The sequence below is a fragment of the Python bivittatus genome, unplaced genomic scaffold, assembly GCF_059951505.1.
Source record: "Python bivittatus isolate LINGU-HERP-01145 unplaced genomic scaffold, Pbiv_v1 ctg000220_np1212, whole genome shotgun sequence".
NCBI lineage: Eukaryota > Metazoa > Chordata > Lepidosauria > Squamata > Pythonidae > Python > Python bivittatus.
The window spans coordinates 34616379-34637745 of NW_028277048.1; the positions used below are offsets into that span (position 1 = coordinate 34616379).

A 21367-nucleotide genomic window follows, 5' to 3' on the forward strand; every position below is an offset into this window, starting at 1 on the left:
GGATAGCAAAGAACATTAATTTCTAAGTAAGGAAACATATCCCTTAATTTCTTTTTTCTTTTTTCCTCCTTTTAATGCTTCTTTTAATGGAAGAAAGAATAGGGTGGTGGAGGAAAAAAAAATTACATTTAACAATGTCTTCTGAGTTCCCTGAAAAAAAGGAGAATCTTAATGATGACCATACTTTTTAAGACTAAAGGCATCCCATATTTTTCAGTGGATATAGTGCTAATAAGACAAGTAGTTTTCCAAACTAAGCCTGACCTCCAATCCTAACCAGGTTGTAAGTACACTTATTTCATTAGGTTCTACTTCTGAGAATATGCTTAGTCCTTAGGCTTGCAGGCCTTAAATATCCTCTTCCTCCTTTCTTTCTCCCCACCCCCCATTTATTGTTAAATATCTTTGAAAGAATATAAGAAATATATGACACAAATGGAAGAATCAGGTACTGGTAGTGAAATATTGGTGGATAAGGAACAAATCTGAAATAACATGATATATTCCAATGCATCATTAGAAGCTTCTGATATTATAAGATATTTCATATCCATTTTCTAATCAAAACTCACATGTCCTGGTTGAACTTTAAGCTAAAAGTGCTTGGTTAACACAGTTTAAGTTAGAAAAAGATTGTAGTTGGTAAACAATACAGTAAATCAATACTATAAATTATATATCCAATTAAGATATGAACTCTAAAATTCACATTTTGGATGTGGCACAATTCCATGTATAAAATTATACTCCAAGAATGGTTTCCATTTAGAATTAAATTCTATAGTGGATTTATTTTTTAAATAAATATTAAAATATTTATTAAAATATTTTTAAAATTTTTAAAATTATTCTATGGGAGGCATACTCGCACAATTTCATTAGTTATTCTTCTGAAGAGGGAGAGATCTTTTCCAGTGAAAGGCATATAGAATCCTTGCATCCATTAACATATAATAAATCTCCACTTCTATTGTTAAATCCAATCAGGTAATTCCAAGTTTATACCTTATCTAATTCAATAAGCCCAATCAGGTGAAAGGAATGACCCTACAGAGGCCTTGAATCTGTTCTGTGAAGGAACCTGTTCCACCCTATTTCAAAGGCCACCTTCTGTCAAATCTCAAAGGCCAAATATCATCTGCTGCTCCTACTATAGGATCTGGTTTCAGATGGATGGATTAAATGTCACTGCAAGATGTCCTGCCGTGGATGACAGCACCTTTGCATGATATTCAAGTCTGCAGAACAGCCTTTTGCGCGGAGCTGTTTATGTCTGTCCATTTTTAATAGATTAATATTGACATACGAAGGCATTGCTCTTCATTGAGACTATGACCCAAGTATCATTTTGCTCCTACCCAATATAAATTCCAAATATCAATATTTCTAAAATTACACTAGTATACCTTGATCTCTTTTTAAAGGAGAGAAAAATAAGACAAACCTTAGTAATGAACAGAGGAAAAAGAAGTTTTCTACTCCCTTTCCCCAGATCTTCTGTCTACTATTGTGACTATTATTTTATATAGTCAAAATATGTTCTCCTTTCCTCCTCTCTATCCATATGTGTATCATATACTGGAATTTCCCATTAAGATCCACACATGGATGGAAAAGAAAACAGCAAAAAGGAGGCATTTGTGGGCACATGATGAGAGCAAGGGAAAACCACCTGCATTTTCTAAGTATTTTGAAGTGTATTCTGGGGGATACACATACACTTATATGTGCTCCCAAGTCTTTAACGTATACTGTGTTGATATTTGATTAGAGAGTACATGGATAGATACATCTCAAAATGGCTCCGGGTTAAGAAGGCTGTTATAAGTTTCCCTGAAATTTGTCAAATGTTGTAAACTGATGGGATTCAGATGCCCAGGAAAAAGTCCTCAGGATCAAAGTGGAAAACTCAGTGAAAATAGCTACTCATGTTCTAATTGCAGTGAAAAAGGCACATAATTTAATGTTCAAATTATTAGGAAAGAGCCTGTAGCTAGCAAATATAATGTTACCGTGAAACTCCATGATATAACCACAGACAGTATATTATAGGCACTGGAAACAAAATACCATGAAGCTGAGAAAGATAATACACTGAAAAGGTTGGGTCTCTTTCCCTAAATGGAAATTATGCCAAATAGAAATGTTTTCATTCAGAAAAAGAATAACTATGGGGTAAAACAGACATTTTTACATGTTGGCATAGTGTATCCTTAATGAGCAGACGATTTTTTTTTTCCCACAGTGTCAGAAGTTTGGATTTTCCAGGAATACACAAAATCAAATTTGTATGCAGTCTCCAAAGACATTTGGAGCACGGTTTATTACCCAAAAAGAAACAAGGGGGAAAAAAAGAAAAAGAGAAAAAGAGAAGGGTGTTGAAATGTTTGGAGCCACCATGTTTTTAAGTGGTGACAATGCTGTAACTAGAAGATTGTTTCCATTCATAGCCGGATGAAAGTCAGATGGTTCAAATGGTTATTATTTGATTGGTTTATCCATGGCTTCTATGGTAGCAGCTTTCAAACTATATGAGCATCAGTGTCCATAGGAAAAATGTACAAAACTGAATGTAATGCTATATTCCAAGACAGTTAATAGCAGGAGGAAACAGTAGACTTCCAGGAAGGAAAATTAAGATTAAGCATGAAGAGAAACTTTGTTGATAAGAAAGCTTAGGCAGAGCAACATTAACAGGGGAAGTTGTGAAGATGGAACACATCTGCAAAAGAATCTTTAGATAAGGGTGGGGACTGCATTCCTTTAAGGGTAATATTTCAAGGACATTTGCTAGTGACGAACCTCACAAAATTCTTTCTTCCTTTCTTTAAGATTGGCATCATCCCACCCTCTTTTCCATTTCCTTTCTTCAGATAGTTTTTACTAAAGACGATTAAGAATTGCCTAAAGTTTAGATAATTAATTTGCAATGCATTTTCCTAACTCTATTGTCTATGGCTGGCTAAGGTGCACTTCTGCCATTGTCTTCATAAGTTAGCTGTCTACTTGGAGAGATAACTGGATGAAGAATCTCATATCTATGTTGTATGGAGAAAAGATACTCATTATGGAACAAATATCTGGTTTACATTTTACCATGAGCTTTTTAAGCTATATATTCAGTGAGCTTCTTATGCACTATATTAACCAATGAAGATTACATATTTCATTTCTCTGTTCAGGTAGTTTACAGTAAGAATCTAATTAAAAATCATTTGCTAAACAATGCAGGGGAAAAAAATCACAAGGGAATCCCTTAATTCCTAAGCCCCTAAATCTTTCCCAGATCAATGCTACCAAATGTCCTTTCACTGAAAGAATTAAATATTAAAAATTGAAATGCATTATTTTAAGGTTGTCTTTGCATTAATCAAATGCTGTTTTCTGACAACTGCTATAAAATCCAAAGACATGAATGTACATGAGCTGGTTTCAAAGTTCTGAAGTTATTAGAGGAGGAAAGGGTGGGAGACCATGTACACTTAAAGAAATAAAGTAATCTTACTGATATCTAAGCAAGCCATGTGCAGACAGAACTCCTCAGTAATGAAGGATTCCATCCAAAGATTCTACATCAGCTTCAAACTACTTCAATGGAATGGAATGATGGTGGAGCGCTCAGAATGTAAAGCCTCTGCACATATATAGAAGTTCCCAAAACCCTTTGAACTGGAGCATTTAGCTTCACAGATAACTATATTAATCAGAATATCACATGCAAATATTTATTTAGGGTTTTGGCAGCGGAAACATTTTTCCTGTAAGAGGAATAAAATGGAGTAAGATTCTTCACACTGAAAATTATTGGGAAGAAGTGTTTCAGAACTTGTGCAAGCACAGCGCTACTCTGTTATTAATTAAAGCAGCCTGCCTTTTTACAATCTTCCACGTGAGCCTGAAAAATAGTTGTGACTGCTTTAAGAGTCATATTAACTTCAGTGAGTCAACTCCTTAAAGCAAGTAATAGCTTTTTTTAGGCTCTTCAGAGCCTGCTGAAGGCTCTTTAAAGAATATAAGACTCACCTTGAAGCTGACTGGATATGATGTAGCAATGCCTACTTTCAGTCTACACTGCATCCTATCCTGCAACCAACAGAACAAAGCAGAGACAAGAGTTTATTATTTTCTTCAGAAAGCCCAGTGATGGAGCCCTCAAAGACCTGCAAGGCTTTCTGAAGATAAAATCACTTGTCTGTATGCAACTGCAATGCATTTTGAGAAAGATCACACGGAGGTGTCTCATTTGGCAAAGAAAGATGGTTGTAGTTGCCTAGCTTATTGTATGCCCTCTTGACCTCTGCCTTAGTTTCTTTATGTTAGCTGAGGATGGTTGCCTGGGCGGATCCAGACAATAATGAATACAGAATATTGTCACATCATCCACTGATATTCATGGCCTTAAAGAAGTCTGTGGAATGTCTACAAGAAACTTTCCTGGATCCAGACACAGTCCATTCTTACACTTGATTTTAGCCAAAAGGCCAAGAAGCCACACAGTCATAGTCAACTATTGCCCAAATAGAAATATCCCTTGCTTGAGAGATGGTATCTGTATCAGCTGCACATGTTCTTGAAGGAGTCTCACTATCTCAGTCTAGGTTGTAGCCTCATTTGTGCACTGTCAGGCATTTTCACTCTGATAGATGACCACATGTTGGAGAGAAACAAGGGGAATATGGCTCTGTTGATTGTTTTTGATATCTTGTTGATTTTTGATACTGTTCACCATGTTATATTCTTGGACTATCTTTGTGAGTTTGGATTGGGGGCCTTGTGTTGTCTGCTTCTATTGTGAGGGGCAGCCTCAGAGACTAGCACTGTGTTCTGGACCTTGGCTGCTATGTTGTATGGCTACATTAAGCACTATTGGAACATCTAGACAAGCCATTGGGGCAATCATCAAAAGTTTAGGATGTGTGTGTGCATTTGTTATTGTATTTTTTATGTTTTGTAAACCACTCTGAGATTCTTTTGTATAGCCAGAAGTATGTAAATATATTTAGGAACAACAATACAACAGTAAGCAAGTCTGCAAGTTGTCTTTTTTCTCACCTCCTCTAAGAAGCCCCTCCCTCTGTCTTTGGTGCTGAAGCAGTATGACATGCATCTGTTACAAAATTGTTATTTCATATATTTTGAAGAAACAGGACATCATCTGTGTTACGTAGACAGCAGAGTTGGGCCAGAAGTTAGACCAAGTGCCATTACATAGGGAAATGGAGTCATAGGAAATATTTACATCCTGTTTCCATCCAAAATACTGCTCAGTGGATAGCTGTTCCTTGATCTGACTTTTGACTGACCAGAACCATCTCTGTCTAGTTGGTTTTAATGTTAATTTATCAGTAACCTTGAGAACCCTAGGTCTCAATTCATCTGACCCTTGAGTTTTAAACACATTTAGAGTAAAGAGTGATTTCCTAAACATGTTCCATATTTGCTAATATCAAGTTTCTTGTGCCTTCCTCCACTCTCTGAAGAAGAAAGTTGTCAGCAAGACAAATCAGGAATTTCCTGAAGGGACAATATTTAGCGGAGCTTATCTCTCACAGATGGTAAAGTAATTAAAGTCCTCCATCAGTAATACATCATGTTTTTTGAAAGATCTTCAGTTTACTCTTTGTTTTTATACATTATAACTGCAGCAAGATTATTATATGCACAAAAGTGGAAAGATTCAGCACTACTGACAACGGAGGAATGGTTGGCGAAGGTGATGGAACTTACTGAGATGGCTAAATTGACTTCTTTGATCAGAGAAAAGACAGTATCTACGTTTATTGCTGCCTGAGAACCCCTTATGGACTTTTTGTGTGAAACAGAAACAAAGAACGTATGATTTATGGTTTTGATGATTAGACAGGATAGATTGTAGAAAAAAGTGCTATGTTGTAATCACAGAGTAAGCAGTAAATTTATAATTGTACTTATAACTGCTGTAAAGAAGATCGGATGCTACCTCTTTGTATCTTTTTTCTTTTTCTTTTTTTTCTTTCTTGCACTTTTAGCTTTCTCTTTGATTTCTTTCTTCTTTTCCTCACTTTATTATTAGTTTGTGTGTGAATGTATGTATGTATGTATGTATGTATGTATATACAGTGGTACCTCGGGTTACGAACTTAATTTGTTCCGTGACTCTGGTCGCGACCCGAATTGGTTGCAACCCGAAGCAAATTCAGTTTCTTTGGAGCCATGCTAACAAGCACACCAAAAACCTTCCAAAACGCCATGAACGTCTCCTTGCTACCGCGATCTTGCCCACAGGAAGCCGCGACCGCGTGTCAGCAGGGAAAATGGCCGCATATCCTGTTCATACCCCAAGGTGGAGTTCGCAAACCGAAGCAAAATTTTGCGGCCGGAGCTGGTCATAACCCAAAAAGTTCATTAACAGAAGCGTTCGTAACCCGAGGTTCCACTGTATATGTATATGTGTGTGTGTGTGTGTGTGTGTGTATATCACCCCTATGGGTGGTCTATGTCTTCCTCAATCTTGGGTCCTCTACCAGAGGCCTGGGAGTTTGAGGGTTCTGCACAGTATCTTAGCTGTTCCTGGCACTGCATTCTTCTGGACAGAGAACTCTGATGTTGTTCCTGGATCTGTTGAAGCCACTTTCTCAGCTTAGAAGTCACAGCCCCAAATGCTCCTGTCACCACTGGGACCACTTTGGCCTTTACTTTCTACATCCTCTCTTGTTCCTCCTTCACGTTCTGGTACTTCTCCAGCTTCTCATACTCCTTCTTCCTGATGTTGCTGTCACTTGGCACTGCTACATCTATCACCACTGCTGTTTTCTGGTCAGAAAGATCTTCATTTGCTTTTGGAAAATATTATCCACATTTACGTCTTGGTTGAGCAAACAATAGTATATACCAGCAATAAATCTCTCTCTCTCTCTCTGTCTCTCAAATTTGTCACTGCCCATCTCACTAACATTGCTTTTATACCTTTCTTCACTAATTTTTGTTGTTGTGAGCCACCCAGAGTTGTGCTCTAAGATGGGCAGCCATACAAATCTTAAAATTATCTAACATGGATATTCTCTACAGGATCACCAAGCTGATTCATTTGGATTTTTGAGCTGGTGTGGACAGTTTTAGCACAGAGTAGAACTTCTTTTCCCCTCCTATATCTTCTGCTCCTTTTGAACAAGATGAATCCTTCAATTAATATATTTTAATCACAGGAGTTCCACCAAGCTTCTCATATCTTATTAAAGAGTATTTGCCTTTCTGTACTAAGAGTTCAGGCTCAACCTGTATATGTCTGTCAGCATTAAAGCATGGATTAAAAAGGCCACAAACTTTATAAGGCACATTTTTACTTTTTCATTGAGTAGTTTAATAGGCCCCATTATAGCAACACCCTTCTCCTTTAGACAGTGTAGAAAACCAGACCACTCAGTATGACCAACATGTACTTCCTTGTAATGTAATAGCTGCATGGAAAATAGCCTTTTCCCATCTAGGGACAGTCCTTCCACCAGAATTACACTAGAGATTGACTTATTAAAATTTAAAAAGGTGTTAAAATATTTATTTTTATGGATTTTTGAAAAGCTGGTTTATGTATTAACTTTATGCAGAAATTTCTTCTTATAATTTTAATGATTCTTTTAAATGTTATGGGCTATTCAGGTTATTGAGGCTCTGTATTTTGGTAGTGATCTGAAACTGAGTTGCAGTGAGTTATATTATTAACGTTTTATGTACTTTATTATTTTGTACTGCACTTATAGGCATGTGACAAAAAGCTACTACTACTACTACTTTAATTGACTATCATCAGTTGGTGGAGGTGAATCAGAGCAGGTGTCTATGGGCTCCTGAATTCTGCTGGTTATTTTGATGATGCAGTAATAACTGCAAAAGATGCAGTTGCCTTTATTGTCCTGAGTTAGGCATGATGATGTGTTCTTATCCATGAGTGGTCATCTTCATTTCTTTCTTTCTTTCATCATATTCATATGGCTGCCCATCTCACAGACAAGTGACTCTGGGCAGTGTACAACAAAGCTAAAAACAATACATACAAATGCTAGTATTGTTATTATTAAAAGCTTTAAAATTATAAAAGGCACAAAACTCTATACACACACACACACACACACACACACGGCAAAGAGAAGGTGTTAATTACAGTGGATCCATCTCAATATTTCACCAGTCCCCTGGGGTCCCCAGGCCTGATGACACAATGAGATCTTGAGGGACTTCTGGAAAGTTCAAAGGGATGAGGCCAGTCTCACTTTGGGGGGAAGAATGTTCATGCTATGATGTCCAGCATATCAGCTCTCCTATCTACTTCATTGCCTGTAGCTCTTCTGAAAACCAAAGTTTTCCTGACTGTACAGTAGTAGAGTGAGAGATCTTAGGCAACTGAGCCAAGAGGGCATCTCATCACACTATCCCATAGTAAAACTAGATTCTCAACTGAATTGCCAGATATCTTGTTTGGGACCCAGCCTTACCCAGAGTATCCAGTAATCCTTTATATCCTATCAATTTCTTAAAGCAGAGTATAATGGGCCTCCAACCCTTTCAGATAAGATGTGCCATGACAGTACCCTGTTTGACTACTCACATCTCTCAGATTCTTTTTCCTCTCTCTCACTGGGATGCATGGGAAAGGGAGGGAAAGATGCTCTCCTGCCTGTCATAGAGTTCATTGAGGAGGGAGATGTGAGTGGCCAGCATAGTGTATCTGCTCATCACAAGGCCCAAGAAGCCATGCTGAAGTCTGTGATTTGGGTGGCTGAAACTATGAGCTGCTTCCAAGTCAAACAACTGTTTTCAGAATGATATTTCATTTTCAAGAACTGTGTGAGTGCTGCAATAAGGTTGGTTTCTAAGACAGGGGTTGAAGAAACTGGCTAAGGGCAGCCCTCTTTGTGGATCTCTTGCCAGGCATGAGAATTTAGCCTGTCTCCTGAGAATACAGGCCCTGGTTGCCTTCCTCTGAATCCACACCTGTGAGAAACTTTGTATTAAGAACATATCCAATTATATAATACTGTATTAACCACATTCTTATTTATAGGAGAGGGCTCTTGAAAAAGCAATGGATGAAAATGGGAAAGGGGACTTAAAGCCAGCGTTACATCAAGTCTATGAATATTTCCAATAACTGCATTCCAGAAGTATTTCTGGAACCATGAATGTTATGTTGTTGTTGTTTTAATGAAGGCCACATTCTGAGGATATGCCACCATATGTCACATTCATTCTTGTCCCGGAAAAGAAAAGGAAAGTATGCTAGGTTTTAAGTGTTTTGGAAAAGTGTCTTAGCACAGCTGACATTATTGTTCATATGGCTAAGGAATTCTTGATCTTTAGCACATCCGAAATGAGATGAACTACACTTCATGGGGCAGATATTTTACAATGAAAAGCTTGAGTGTGGGGGAGTATTCACGGTTTTACTAACATTTTAGTGACTCCAAATCTGTAATCTCTACTTGTGAAAGTTATGCATATCAAAAGCATAGCACAGAGGGGGGTTGGAGGGGAGGAAGAGAAAATTAATGGATGTGTCACTGAGGTAGGAAACTTTGGACTGACAACTGATTTGAGTTCAAGTTTCCATCATTCTCACCACATAAATTCTTTGGACAGATAGATAATTTTCTCTTGCTGCTCATAAGTAAAGTAAAGTAAAGTAAAGTAAAGTAAAGTAAAGTAAAGTAAAGTAAAGTAAAGTAAAGTAAAGTAAAGTAAAGTAAAGTAAAGTAAAGTAAAGTAAAGTAAAGTAAAGTAAAGTAAAGTAAAGTAAAAGATACCCAGCAAATTGTGATGGAATGGACTTATGAAGGCCATGCTCAGGGAGATAAGCGTGTTCTTAGCCCCCAACAGGAGCGTGGGAAGTTCAAGAAGATGAGGCTGGCACCTCCTTAAGGAATTCACGGTGTTGTGGCTGGCTGGCTTGGGAACTTGGGTTCAGTCTGGGGAGATTCTGTCTTGAGGTGGAAGCTAGTAAATGCAACAGAACTGTATTTGCATTGTCTCGTGGAGTTCTTTGGGCTGAACCTGACATAAATAGACAATACTAAAAAGGTACAGGGTTGAAATAACAGAACTGATTATACTACTTCAGAACACAGGGAGATTATAACCAGGCAACAAGCAACAAAATTCTCTGCAAATATAAACTTAACGTCTAAGGGAAAAAAAGCATTAAAGTAGTGCATAAATGGCTTCTCAAAAATTTTCCACCATATTTCTGAGCAGAGAAATTGGGGAAACCATTTTGTCTTAATTTGGCGGGATTTATGGTAGCCATGAAATAAACCCGGTCTCTCCCCACTCCCCGTTAAGATTTCCTTCACAATCACTGCATACAGCAACAGCAGCCACTGTCCTAGTTGTGTGCCGGGGTCTAGAGGTACTTTGTGGTGTAGCTCTTACAGAAGAGAGGTAATAAACTGAAACTTGACAATGCAGCAGTGCTCTAACTTTAGGCGCGAGGGTGGGGGTGGGGTGAGAGATCTGCTCCAGAATGAGGACTTGCTCTGTTTTGAATGGGATGCTTTAAAAGTCAGCTTTTGCAGTTTGGATTACTTCCACACCTGCTTTTATATCTGCATGCCGAGATAGCAGCTGCGACCTCTGTTCATTGCAAATGTTATTCTGAAGATCAGATGTGGTCATGATGCTCTTTCCATAGAGGATCACTATGACAAATCTTCAAAAGCTTCAATCAGTCCAGAATGCAGCAACACTGGCTACAAATTTAAATTTTGGAAGGCAAAAAAAAAAAAAAAAAAAAGGTGAAAGGTGAAAGGAAGAGGAGAAATCAAAAGCACAAAGTTGAGGCTACATGTTGTAACCATGAGGACTCCATTTAAATTAATTCTTAAGATGTAGGTTGCAGGTTGAATCAATTTGTTTCTGAATTTGTTTTTGCTATGTGTTATAGGAATCAGATTGCATTTAGTATGTTGAGGTGAGGCACAATGGCTGACCCTCATTTTTTAAGTATCAATGCTGCCTTTTACTGCAATCTAGATGTTAAGATTTAAAATAAACCCAAGAGTTCCTAATGTGACAGTCTTTATATTACCAAAGCTAGGGATGAATTAAAACCATAAATTCATTTTGGGTGATCAGCCACGTAAGAAAAGCTGCTACACAATTTTCTAAAATGTGCAGACGTGCATTGGTTTTAAAATTTGAATCACAGTTAACTTTGCTTTGTACCTATTTGGGGGGAAATTCAATAATTTTATGGGAGATTTAGTCAGAGTTTTTCATTGGAGGTGCCAAGAACATGAAATGTTGACAAAATGTGAGATATATGTAAAATACATCTCAGCAGGTGGCAGCACCGGTATGAACTTCTCTGGGTCTAGAAGTGAAGCTGAGCTGGGCCTGGTTTATATCTATTTATTTTACAATATTTGCAGACCTCCCAACCAATTAAGAATCTGGGAGATGAACAACAAAGCAGGGATAAAAACATCATCAGAACAATAAAAAATATGATGTTCATACATACAAAAGGTGGTGCCCACAAACAATTTGGTCTAGAGGTGCACTGAAATAATAACAGGTTTCACTGCCTTGTAAAAGGTAAGGAGACAGGGGGGGCAAATATATCTCCAGGGAAAGCCAGTTCCAGTGCTTGGAGACTACAAAGGAAAAAGCTTGCTGTCTAGACCACTCTCTGCATACTTCTCGGCGGGGGGCGGGGGATCACTCTCTAGATGTTTGGATGTTAACACCTGGATGGGAAATCTCCAGGGAATAGCAGGGCTATAGACTAGACTGGGGAGTTGGAAAAACAACTCCCCAAAAATCATTGTCAAATCCATACAGTGGAAATCCATACAGTTGCCAAAGGAATGACCTGATTGTGTCCACTTTACTTTGACCGTGAGCATTGTCTTAGCATCTACTTAAGACTTAGCATATCAGGTTACAGATTCTAAGATAGGATCAAGAGGGCAGAAAATGACTAAACCACTACCACCACCAGAAAAGTGCATTCAACTGAAAACTGTATATTGAGTTAAGGGTCAAGATCAAAATAACCTGTTTATTGTTTCAGTCTCCCACTTAAGTTAGTATGGATTCCACATATGGCTTCAAAAATGTAACTGGGTCCCAACTGAAAATGTCAAGCCTTTTCTCTTTGTTTTTTTTTCAGGTTATAAATGAAAAGAGAGGAACAGATCCACAGATGAATGACTTAATTCAATGTGTCTCCTAAAATAATCTCACAATACTGACTTGAAGCATGGCGGAGCACAGTGATAAACTCATAAGCATGGAAGCAAATAAACTCAAGCATTCACAGAGTTACCAGGAAACTACTTCAGTGGGGATTAAAAGAATGCAAAAGCGATTCCTTCAGAAAGATGGAAGTTGCAATGTTTACTTCAAACATATCTTTGGGGAGTGGGAGAGCTATGTGGCTGATATTTTCACCACATTGGTGGATATCAAATGGCGCCATATGTTCGTGATCTTTTCCTTATCTTACATCCTATCTTGGTTATTGTTTGGCTTAGTGTTTTGGCTCATTGCACTCCAGCATGGTGACTTATCGCCAGAAGAAGGCGTCACCCCCTGTGTAGAGAATGTTCATAGTTTCACAGGGGCTTTCTTATTCTCTCTTGAAACTCAAACCACTATAGGCTATGGATCCCGCTGTGTCACTGAAGAGTGCTCTGCAGCAATCCTGACTGTGGTCTTACAATCTGTATTAGGCTGCATCATTGACACATTCATTATTGGAGCTGCCTTAGCAAAAATGGCAACTGCCCGAAAGCGAGCTCAGACCATCCGCTTTAGCTATTATGCCACAGTAGGCTTACGAGATGGTAAACTCTGTCTGATGTGGCGGATTGGTGATTTTCGACCTAATCATATGGTAGAAGGTACAGTAAGAGCCCAGCTTTTGAGGTATGTTGAAGACAGGGTGGGCAGGATGATCCTGGAATACAAAGACTTAAAATTGCTAAATGATCAGATCATTCTTGCTACCCCAGTGACCATTGTCCATGAAATTAACCAGGATAGTCCATTGTATGATCTTGACAGGAAAACTCTGGCTAAGGACAATTTTGAGATCCTGGTTACCTTTGTTTACACTGGAGATTCAACAGGAACATCACATCAGTCAAGGAGTTCCTATGTGCCTCGAGAAATCCTTTGGGGGCACAGATTCAATGATGTCCTACAACTGAAGAAAAAATACTACAAAGTCAACTGCCTGCAATTTGAAGAAACCACTGAGGTTTATGCTCCTTACTGTAGTGCCAAGCATCTAGATAACAAGGAACAAGAATACACAAGTTTTGATAAGACAACAAATGGAGAACCAGAAATCGCCTCTTCTTCCTCCTCAGGAATCAGAGTCCGGTCATTTAGTGCCGATGCTTTAATTATTCATTCTGAAGTTTCTGGAGAGTCAGCCAAAATTTCCAATCCAGTTAATACAATGGAGGTACCATATAAGAGAGCTCTGGAAACTTTAAGTAGAATTTCAATGGAATCCCAGATTTAGCAATCAATGGCTTTTGCAGAAGTATAGCAGCTATCAAGCGCACAAGGTTCACTTAAATACAAATGGTCCTGATCCTCAAATGGAAGAAGAGAGTTACTGACATTCCTTTTAATATATAACTATCTTCTTTAAATTATCCTTTTCACAAATTATTAAATTCTGAATAGTGACACTGATATTTATTGAAAATTCAAATTTGTTATCACTGAATTCACAAAGAGATAATCATTTGAAAAATTAGTCACATGTAATTCTACAATTTAGACACATTTTGTAATTAATCTAGGTTTATATAATTTTGGAGTTTCACACAATTTGCTAAGATTAAGTGTTTCAAAATTAGTTATTTGCATGTTGCAGCATAATTAATCCCAATTTTTGTTTCTTTATAAACTGTTAGGCTTTTCTTCAATTTATGCATTTTTCTTTTCTTGTTTAAAATTAGAATGTTTTTTAAAAATGACTTTTTTTGGGGACTGAAAATAGTACAATGAGGAAACAATGAGGAAAAAATACTGGTTTCACAGAAAATGAAAACAAGTAGCTAGTTTTGCCAAAAGCACCTTATTAGTTTGCACTTTATGTTAATAATTTAACTGCTACTAATCGGTTGTGGGAATATAAGGTCAAATGCATTCAAATCTGCATTTGTAGTATTTTCAAATAGCGGTTTTTAAATCATTTAATACTTCTGTGCAGAAAATGTTTAAAATTGGTTCTGCATATCTGAGGAAATACAGCATTTTGTAACGTAGAGTAGTGCTAAGTGTGATTTTTAAAATTAACATATAAACATTTTCTCCTCACTAGTTGGGATCTTCTTTTATTTTACTCTTCATTTTTAGGTACTTAACTAGATCGGGGCATTTTTCTCTTATCTCTATTTCGCAACCTGAACAACTGATCTGTAAACCAGGCAAACCAGTTTCATTAAGTGCAAACTGATGGCTCTCAGTTCCCACTAAAAACATCCTTAAGCTTGCTCTTGAAAACATGGGTTATGACAAGCCCTCATTGGCTAAATAGTTTGCTGAGAACCTAGAACAAACTTAACTATGCTCCAATTATGTATTTTCCAATCAGGAGCTCACAGGTTTTCTGGGCAAACACCAGATGTGATGATGGAGGCACGTGAGAAGAAATGTCTATGAAACAATGAGTATCTTTCCCATAAAAGTGTTCAGTTGTAGGAGGAAAGCTGAAAATGTGGACCACTGGTGCCCTTTGCAAAACTATGGGTTTTGTTTTCTTTTCATGGAAAACGTCTTGGTAGCTAATGTGAAATGAGAGAAAATCGTAGCACTCATTTATTCTTAGAAGATCAGCTTCATTGAACTTATTGACAGAATGAGCCTTTTTGAATAAAACAGATGTATTAAGACTATTAAGGGTTTAATGTACCTATTTTGCTGCTTATTACTTAAAAAGAAAAAAGAAGCATCACCAGGCCATAATAGGCCAGCATGTTCTCAGGGGACTGTAAAAATGGGACTTCTGGGACAGAAGTGGTTCATGGTTTGCCCATACCTAATATAAACACCAAGGGAAGGTGTGGTGTATACTACAGTCAATAGGTACAACGTCTAAAAAAAAAAAAAATTACTATAGATAATGGTATCCCCATGTAACAAAAAAGTCTAAATCAGGTGGTGTCTTTAGTGTCCTTACATAAGGAGCTTCATGCCTCTTTAATGCAGGAACCCACTTCTTAGGCAAACACAAACAAACATCACAACATTTCAAGGTGTAGTCAAGAAAGGCAAAGGTAGAAAAGGGAATGCTGTTATGTCACAAGCTGCGCAACTGATTTCCCCAAGATTCTGCAAGATATCAAGACTCTTACAGCACTTTAAAGACAAGCAGGTTGACATCGTGTAACTTTTTATAACTATATCATACTTAAAAAAAAAAAAAAAGGGGGACAAGACCATTTGATTTTACTGCAGTGGGCTGACATTCCCAGTCCTGTAGAAACTGTTGACAGTACTCAGTAACCAAAATGGAAAACAAAGCAGTTTGGTAAATGCCAGACCACATAAGGAACTGGTAAATGTGAAGTGCCCGTGTGCAGAAGCTGCCATCTGAAATGAATGAGGTTGAATCTACATGGAGGTTTCAAAATCTTACAATACCTCTCCCAAATCGTAGCTCAAGTTCCACTTCTTGGGATGGAAGATCATGTGGACAGCTCCCGAGCAGAAGTTCTGGGAAGGATATGAAAGCAGGGAAAAACAGACTCCAATGCCAGCAGAATTTGACACATTGTCCTCAATCTTATGTTGATGTAAAATTAAATCTGTGCTCGATATTTTGGGAGGCAGCTTTGCTTTCAGCTTTAAGTGGTTTACTGTAACTAAGCGTCATGGAATTTGAGCAGGGACACTTGCATAAGGGGGGCAGCTCTGCTTCCATTCTTGCACGTGGAGTTGAGTTGGACACAAGCTGGCTCAAGTGGGCCATCTGCCTTTGTCCTGTTTACATCCTTCCTCTGTCTCTTCTTGGGTCTCCACAATAGTGTTGGTGATGCTGGTAGTGAGAAGAACATCAACAACTGGAAGAATACAAACAGGCAGTATTACTGCTCTTTAGCTCTGATGATTCCTGGACAAAAAAACAGTGGGCATTGTCACTATGCTGGCAAAGTAATTTTCATTTTGGAAAGATGTGTCTGATAAGGGACAAACATCCAGTGTGGATCACCAGGAGCTGCTACTATCTCATTCTGTGCCCAAGATTAATCTTTTTCATGGAGGAGAGAGAGCATGATATGGTAACTGATATCTGAGAGGGTCAGGCCTCTCAACTCTTTTTCTAAATGCTTGAAATTCATCGGAGTTCCTGAGAATTTTTAATGGAATTCACAAAGAAATGCTGGCAGTGGGATAGTTATAATCCCTAAATGCAGCCCATACTATTTAAATATATATGAACATTTGGATTAAAATCTTTCTCCCCAAAAGCCGATACTGGTTGAGCATTTCAGAATCCACAGGCCACACTGAAGGTTGACCTTCCTCCAACCTGTTTCAGATTCTTTCTGCAAAGGAATTCTGGCTTCTTGAAGACCCAAATAAACTTTCCTCTCCTTCTAAATAAAAGTGAAATTAAGTGCAAGCCAACCTGGCTGTCACTTCTTGACAAAAATTAGCTCCAGGGATAAAGCTTCACTCCAACCCCATTCCTCCCTGTAGTTAAAAGTATGCTGCAAGAATTTCAGAGCTGTGTATCATTGATGTAGCTATATTTTTATTAATTATAGTTCATTTGCCACTTTACCTAAGTCTCTGTTTTCAAACTGGAACTCTACCAAAAGGACACAATACAAACAAATACCCAAATACCCTCATCTAACCTGGTTCTCTTGCAGTCACCTGTGGTGGAGCATTTGGGGTCATCAGGCTGCCATCCTGTGGCTCAAACAAGTACAGCATTTAATGGGCGAGGAACTGCTGCATGCCTTTGATTCATGTGATTGAGACTTGTAAGGAAGCGTTGCTGGGAAGTGCTTGCAAGTGGAAAAATTGCCTCACTGTATTACTTGCTTATTTTCAGAATATTATACATACTGAAAATGCCAGAAATTTAAACAACAATAACAACAGAAGCTGATCATCCTAGTCCAAATTCCCTTTGAAAGATTCACCCAGAATTATGTAGTTATTATAATTAATTATATCCTGTTTTTTATGGTGAGCAGAGAAAAACATCTTTTTGCTCAACTTATATTACTTCTTTTGGCCACTCCATATTCCATGTACCCAACTACCTGGTCATTATTTTGTTTTTCAGTCCCTTTCTCCATGTCTTTCATTGAATTTTTAATTTAAATTGGAGAATCAATGTCAGAACAGGTGGTTCTCTGCCTTAATTTTACTTGCACCCTTTAGACCTGGTTCATCTGATACTTCATTTTAAGTCCCATAAAGGAAACACTTAACTTACAAAACGAGGAAGTGGCAAGTAGGCAGCAAAAGGCTTACTTTGGAGATCGTAGAGGCTTATGAGATATCTTCTGCTTGTAACCTAGCACAGGACCAGGCAACCTGATGCTTCCCAGTTATGTTATACTGCAACTTCCACAATCCCTTGCCACTGCCCACCATGCCTGGGACAGAAGAAAAGGGAAATCCAAAACATATGGAAAACATCAAGTTGTTTACCTCTGAATTAGTGAGAGCTGTTGTCAGGGTTCATGGGGTTGAAATATGGGATTTATATCCATCCCAGAAAGCCAATAGTTGTGTTCAGCAACATCTGGAGATCTAAAGGCCCCAACCTCTTTGTAAAGATTGCTGGCAGCATCATTTTTAGCCTGGGGTCACAGGAGAAGGTATTAATGGCAAAAAAGGGTGGAAATAGTCTTCTCTGTAATGGGAAAGTCTCTAAGTGAGGTTCTTCCAGTTTGTCTTAACTCTCTGCTACTAACTCACTGACGCAGTAAGCTTTCCCCCCCATTCTTACAGTACGGATCAGCAAGAGGAAGAGGGAATTGGGCCCCACAAGGAAGAAGAGCAGTCTGACTGATGTTCAGGGCAAATCTTAGGTTTCTCACCTAGTGTCCTTGGAAGGCCCCACCTAAATGTCTGAATTTCACATACTGTTATTTGTATGAATGTTGAAAAGTGCTACAACCAGTCCAACAGTTTAGCTGGCAGGCAGCAAGCACCTCGATGGACTCACTTGGGCAAATCACTATGCCCCGAATGATACACAGGCCAACATGCCCTGCTTTGAACAGGATTCCAATATCTGCTTATGTCCTTTTTTTGTTCTACTAAAGAACACAAATAAAATCCCACTTATTCCCATCTCTATCTCCAGGTGTTGCTGTAAGTGTATTTTTCCTTGACTAAGAGGCAGAGGGCAGCTGGATTCACAAATCATACTAAGCTATGATACAATTTGCTTAGTTTTGGTGTAGGGTGAAACATGAACCTAGCCGCTGGAAATAATACACCTAGCTGTCCTACATTGTTCAAATAACTGCTTTCTGAGACAAATCTACATCCCCACCATTAACAGTCTTTGGATTCTGGCAGTGTATAGATGCGATAAACAAACAAGAATGCACCCAGGGCACCAGGCTTTACAAAATAGTGATGCTGCAGATATCAAGTCTTGAATTCTTTTAATTGCGTATATGTACCAGTTTTTCTACCTATATATACACTCCCGCAGAAGCATGCGTGATGGTGGAATTGTTTATTCGGCCAGGCTAAGTGCATAACAAAATTAATACCAGTTGCCCTCTACAAGGAACATTCCAAAGACAGCAGCCGTCTATTTGTGGCACAACGTAACTCCACCAAGGGGATATCCATTTCAAGAAACTAAATGCTGCCAAGTCACTTACGTCTGCACACGCTGGGTGGGTGGTTAAAGAAACGTTTCAATCCTTTTGGGGTAACTCAATTATCTAAGCCAAAGAAAAATTCTCGTGATTTTCTGCTAAGTGATATGCATATCGAGCTCAGAGGTAAGCACTTCCTTTATTAATATCTAGCAGTGTTTTTCAATCTTGGCCACTTTAAGATGTCTGGACTTCAACTCCCAGAATTCCCCAGCCAGCATGCCAAATGCTGAGGAATTCTGGGAGCTGAAGTCCACACATCTTAAAGTGGCCAAGTTTGAAAAACACTGATATATAGCATCACCCGCAGAAAAATAATTACACTGAATGGGCTTGATATAAAGCACTACTTCTGCTTTATAGAACCTGGCCCCAGCCAAAGGCAAGAGCTAACAATGCTTAAGGGCAATGAAAATGCTGAAGGCGAGATAGCCTTCTTCTTGTGGCCTCCAGATGAACTATAGCTTTCAGAATTCTTATCCAGCATGCCAACAATATATTTTTACTCCTGGAAAATAATCCACTAATGATCAGGTTACATAGGTCTCAAACTGTTACTTCAAAAATCTGACTATGAAAAACAAATGGTAACATAGGTAAATAAGAAAATATCAACATTCATCAATCCATCAACTGCAAATGCCCCAAGTATTGAAAAACTTATCCACACAAAAAATTGGAGATGTATTTTCGATGAAAAAAAATCAGTAAGCATGATTGTTTTAACATCAGAGAGGCATACCAACTCCCTGTTATGGTTAACCCTGGGTTTCTGAATCCACCATCTCGGAATAGGATGAGGAAACACAGCAACAGAACACTAATCTTTTTGCTTTCAGCTCTAGATGAGCCTAAACATAATGCTGAGCATCTTTTACAGCAAGTCATACGCTGTAGTGACTGGCATTTCCATGAACGTTCTTGACCATTTCCCTGGGCACTTGGTAAAAAAAAAGCTTTGTCTCTCCAATATTTGCAACGGTTGTTGCAAATATAATGTGAACACTAGCATATTCAACAATTAGCGGTAACTTACAAACTGTTGATCACAAACATTATATATATATCCACATCTGCAGATCAGACAGATCAGTAGCATGGGAAAAGTTTAATCCTTCACAAGGATTCCATGAAAATTTAGACTGCTACTGAATCAGCCTAATAAACCCAACTTGCTGCCAACAAATTACACAACCACGGGAGCTTCTTTTCACATGGTGCCAAATATGTTCTCAAATGTTGATGTCCATGCAACTGGTGAGAACCCATCCAGCCTATGATGGGCCCATACAATTGTAAGAAGTCATCTGACTTTCCATAGTGACTTTCTCTGGTGATCCGTGATCCTTCTGCATTCCATCAACTTTATATTGGATATTTGAAACGGGGGTTTGCCATACACTTTCAAGACCCAAAGATGTGATTTCTAAAAACTTGCAGATGGCTTCATCTTCAACGCCATGTATGGGAGCTGTAAAAAGACACACTAAATTGCCTGAACAAGAAAAAAGGAAGAGGTAATTTAAAGCAAAGGAGGATGAAACACTTCAGAGAGAGGTGCTTTTTAAAAAAATGTTGCATTGACAGCCACATTCCTCCCTGATTGGGTTTTCAACCGTTTCACTAAATGCAAGACTACAGGCAGATGTGTACAAGCAGAAGTAGCCCAGATACATGTCAATATTGCACCCCAATACATTTCATTCTTTTCTAAGTAAAATAATAATAGCAAAATAATTTTAAAAAAACAACAAAAGCAAAAAAGCCCCTTCTCATCTTTTATTTTTCTCTCTCTCACAGGCACAGGACTCTGTGTCACTGTGGCTAAAATGCAGAGCTATCATTCAAGGTACAATATGGTTTGCTTGACTGTACACAAAGGGATACAGACTCTGGAAACTGTAATGCCATTAACGTGACATCTTGTGTCACAAAACTGGGTACAGAGTGCCCTGTACACACAAAAAGCCAACAGCTAATCTTCATTCCCTTTATTGAAGCATACCGGTCCTAAAAAAGAAAATAGGGAAAAAAAAGGCGGGGCAGGGGGTACATGTCACCTTTGCAATAAATACATGTTTTTTTTTACAAGAGACCCTTTACAATGAACGAATGAATGCATGTGCTTCACAAGAGACCCTTTGCAGAATATTTGAGATGGGAATGTCAAGAAAATAAGCCTCTTTCCTCCATAAGCTATTCAGAAGATATTACTTACTCATGCTACTGATACCAAAGTCCAAATCCTACTATCAAATAGGTAAAGTTTCTTCCTGTGATTAGAACAGAAATCTGATCAACACCTGTTGAAATAGGTTCCTCCCACAACATACAGCTTCACAAAATGCTTACACTATTTGGTTTTAAGCAGCTTTTCTTTTGATAATGTTGATAATCAGTGTGATGTTTCACCTTAAATAACTCTCCCTAGGTTAATCTCACCAAAATGTACCAAGCATCTGGCTCTTCTTCCCCGCCCCCAAGCACTTGCATCCCCCCCCCCCCATTTTATG

At 38.3% G+C, this 21367-nt stretch overlaps 1 protein-coding gene across 1 annotated transcript in view; it reads left to right on the forward strand.

Moving 5' to 3' along the window:
* The window catches only part of KCNJ16 (potassium inwardly rectifying channel subfamily J member 16), a 40932-nt gene extending 26044 nt beyond the window's left edge, over positions 1 to 14888 (forward strand). Inside the window, exon 2 of the mRNA XM_007421677.4 lies at positions 12143 to 14888. Within this exon, the coding sequence (XP_007421739.1) occupies positions 12233 to 13504 (1272 nt within the window). The 5' untranslated portion in view covers positions 12143 to 12232 and the 3' untranslated portion in view covers positions 13505 to 14888. The remainder of the gene's footprint in view (positions 1 to 12142) is intronic.
* Positions 14889 to 21367: the final 6479 nt, after the last annotated feature.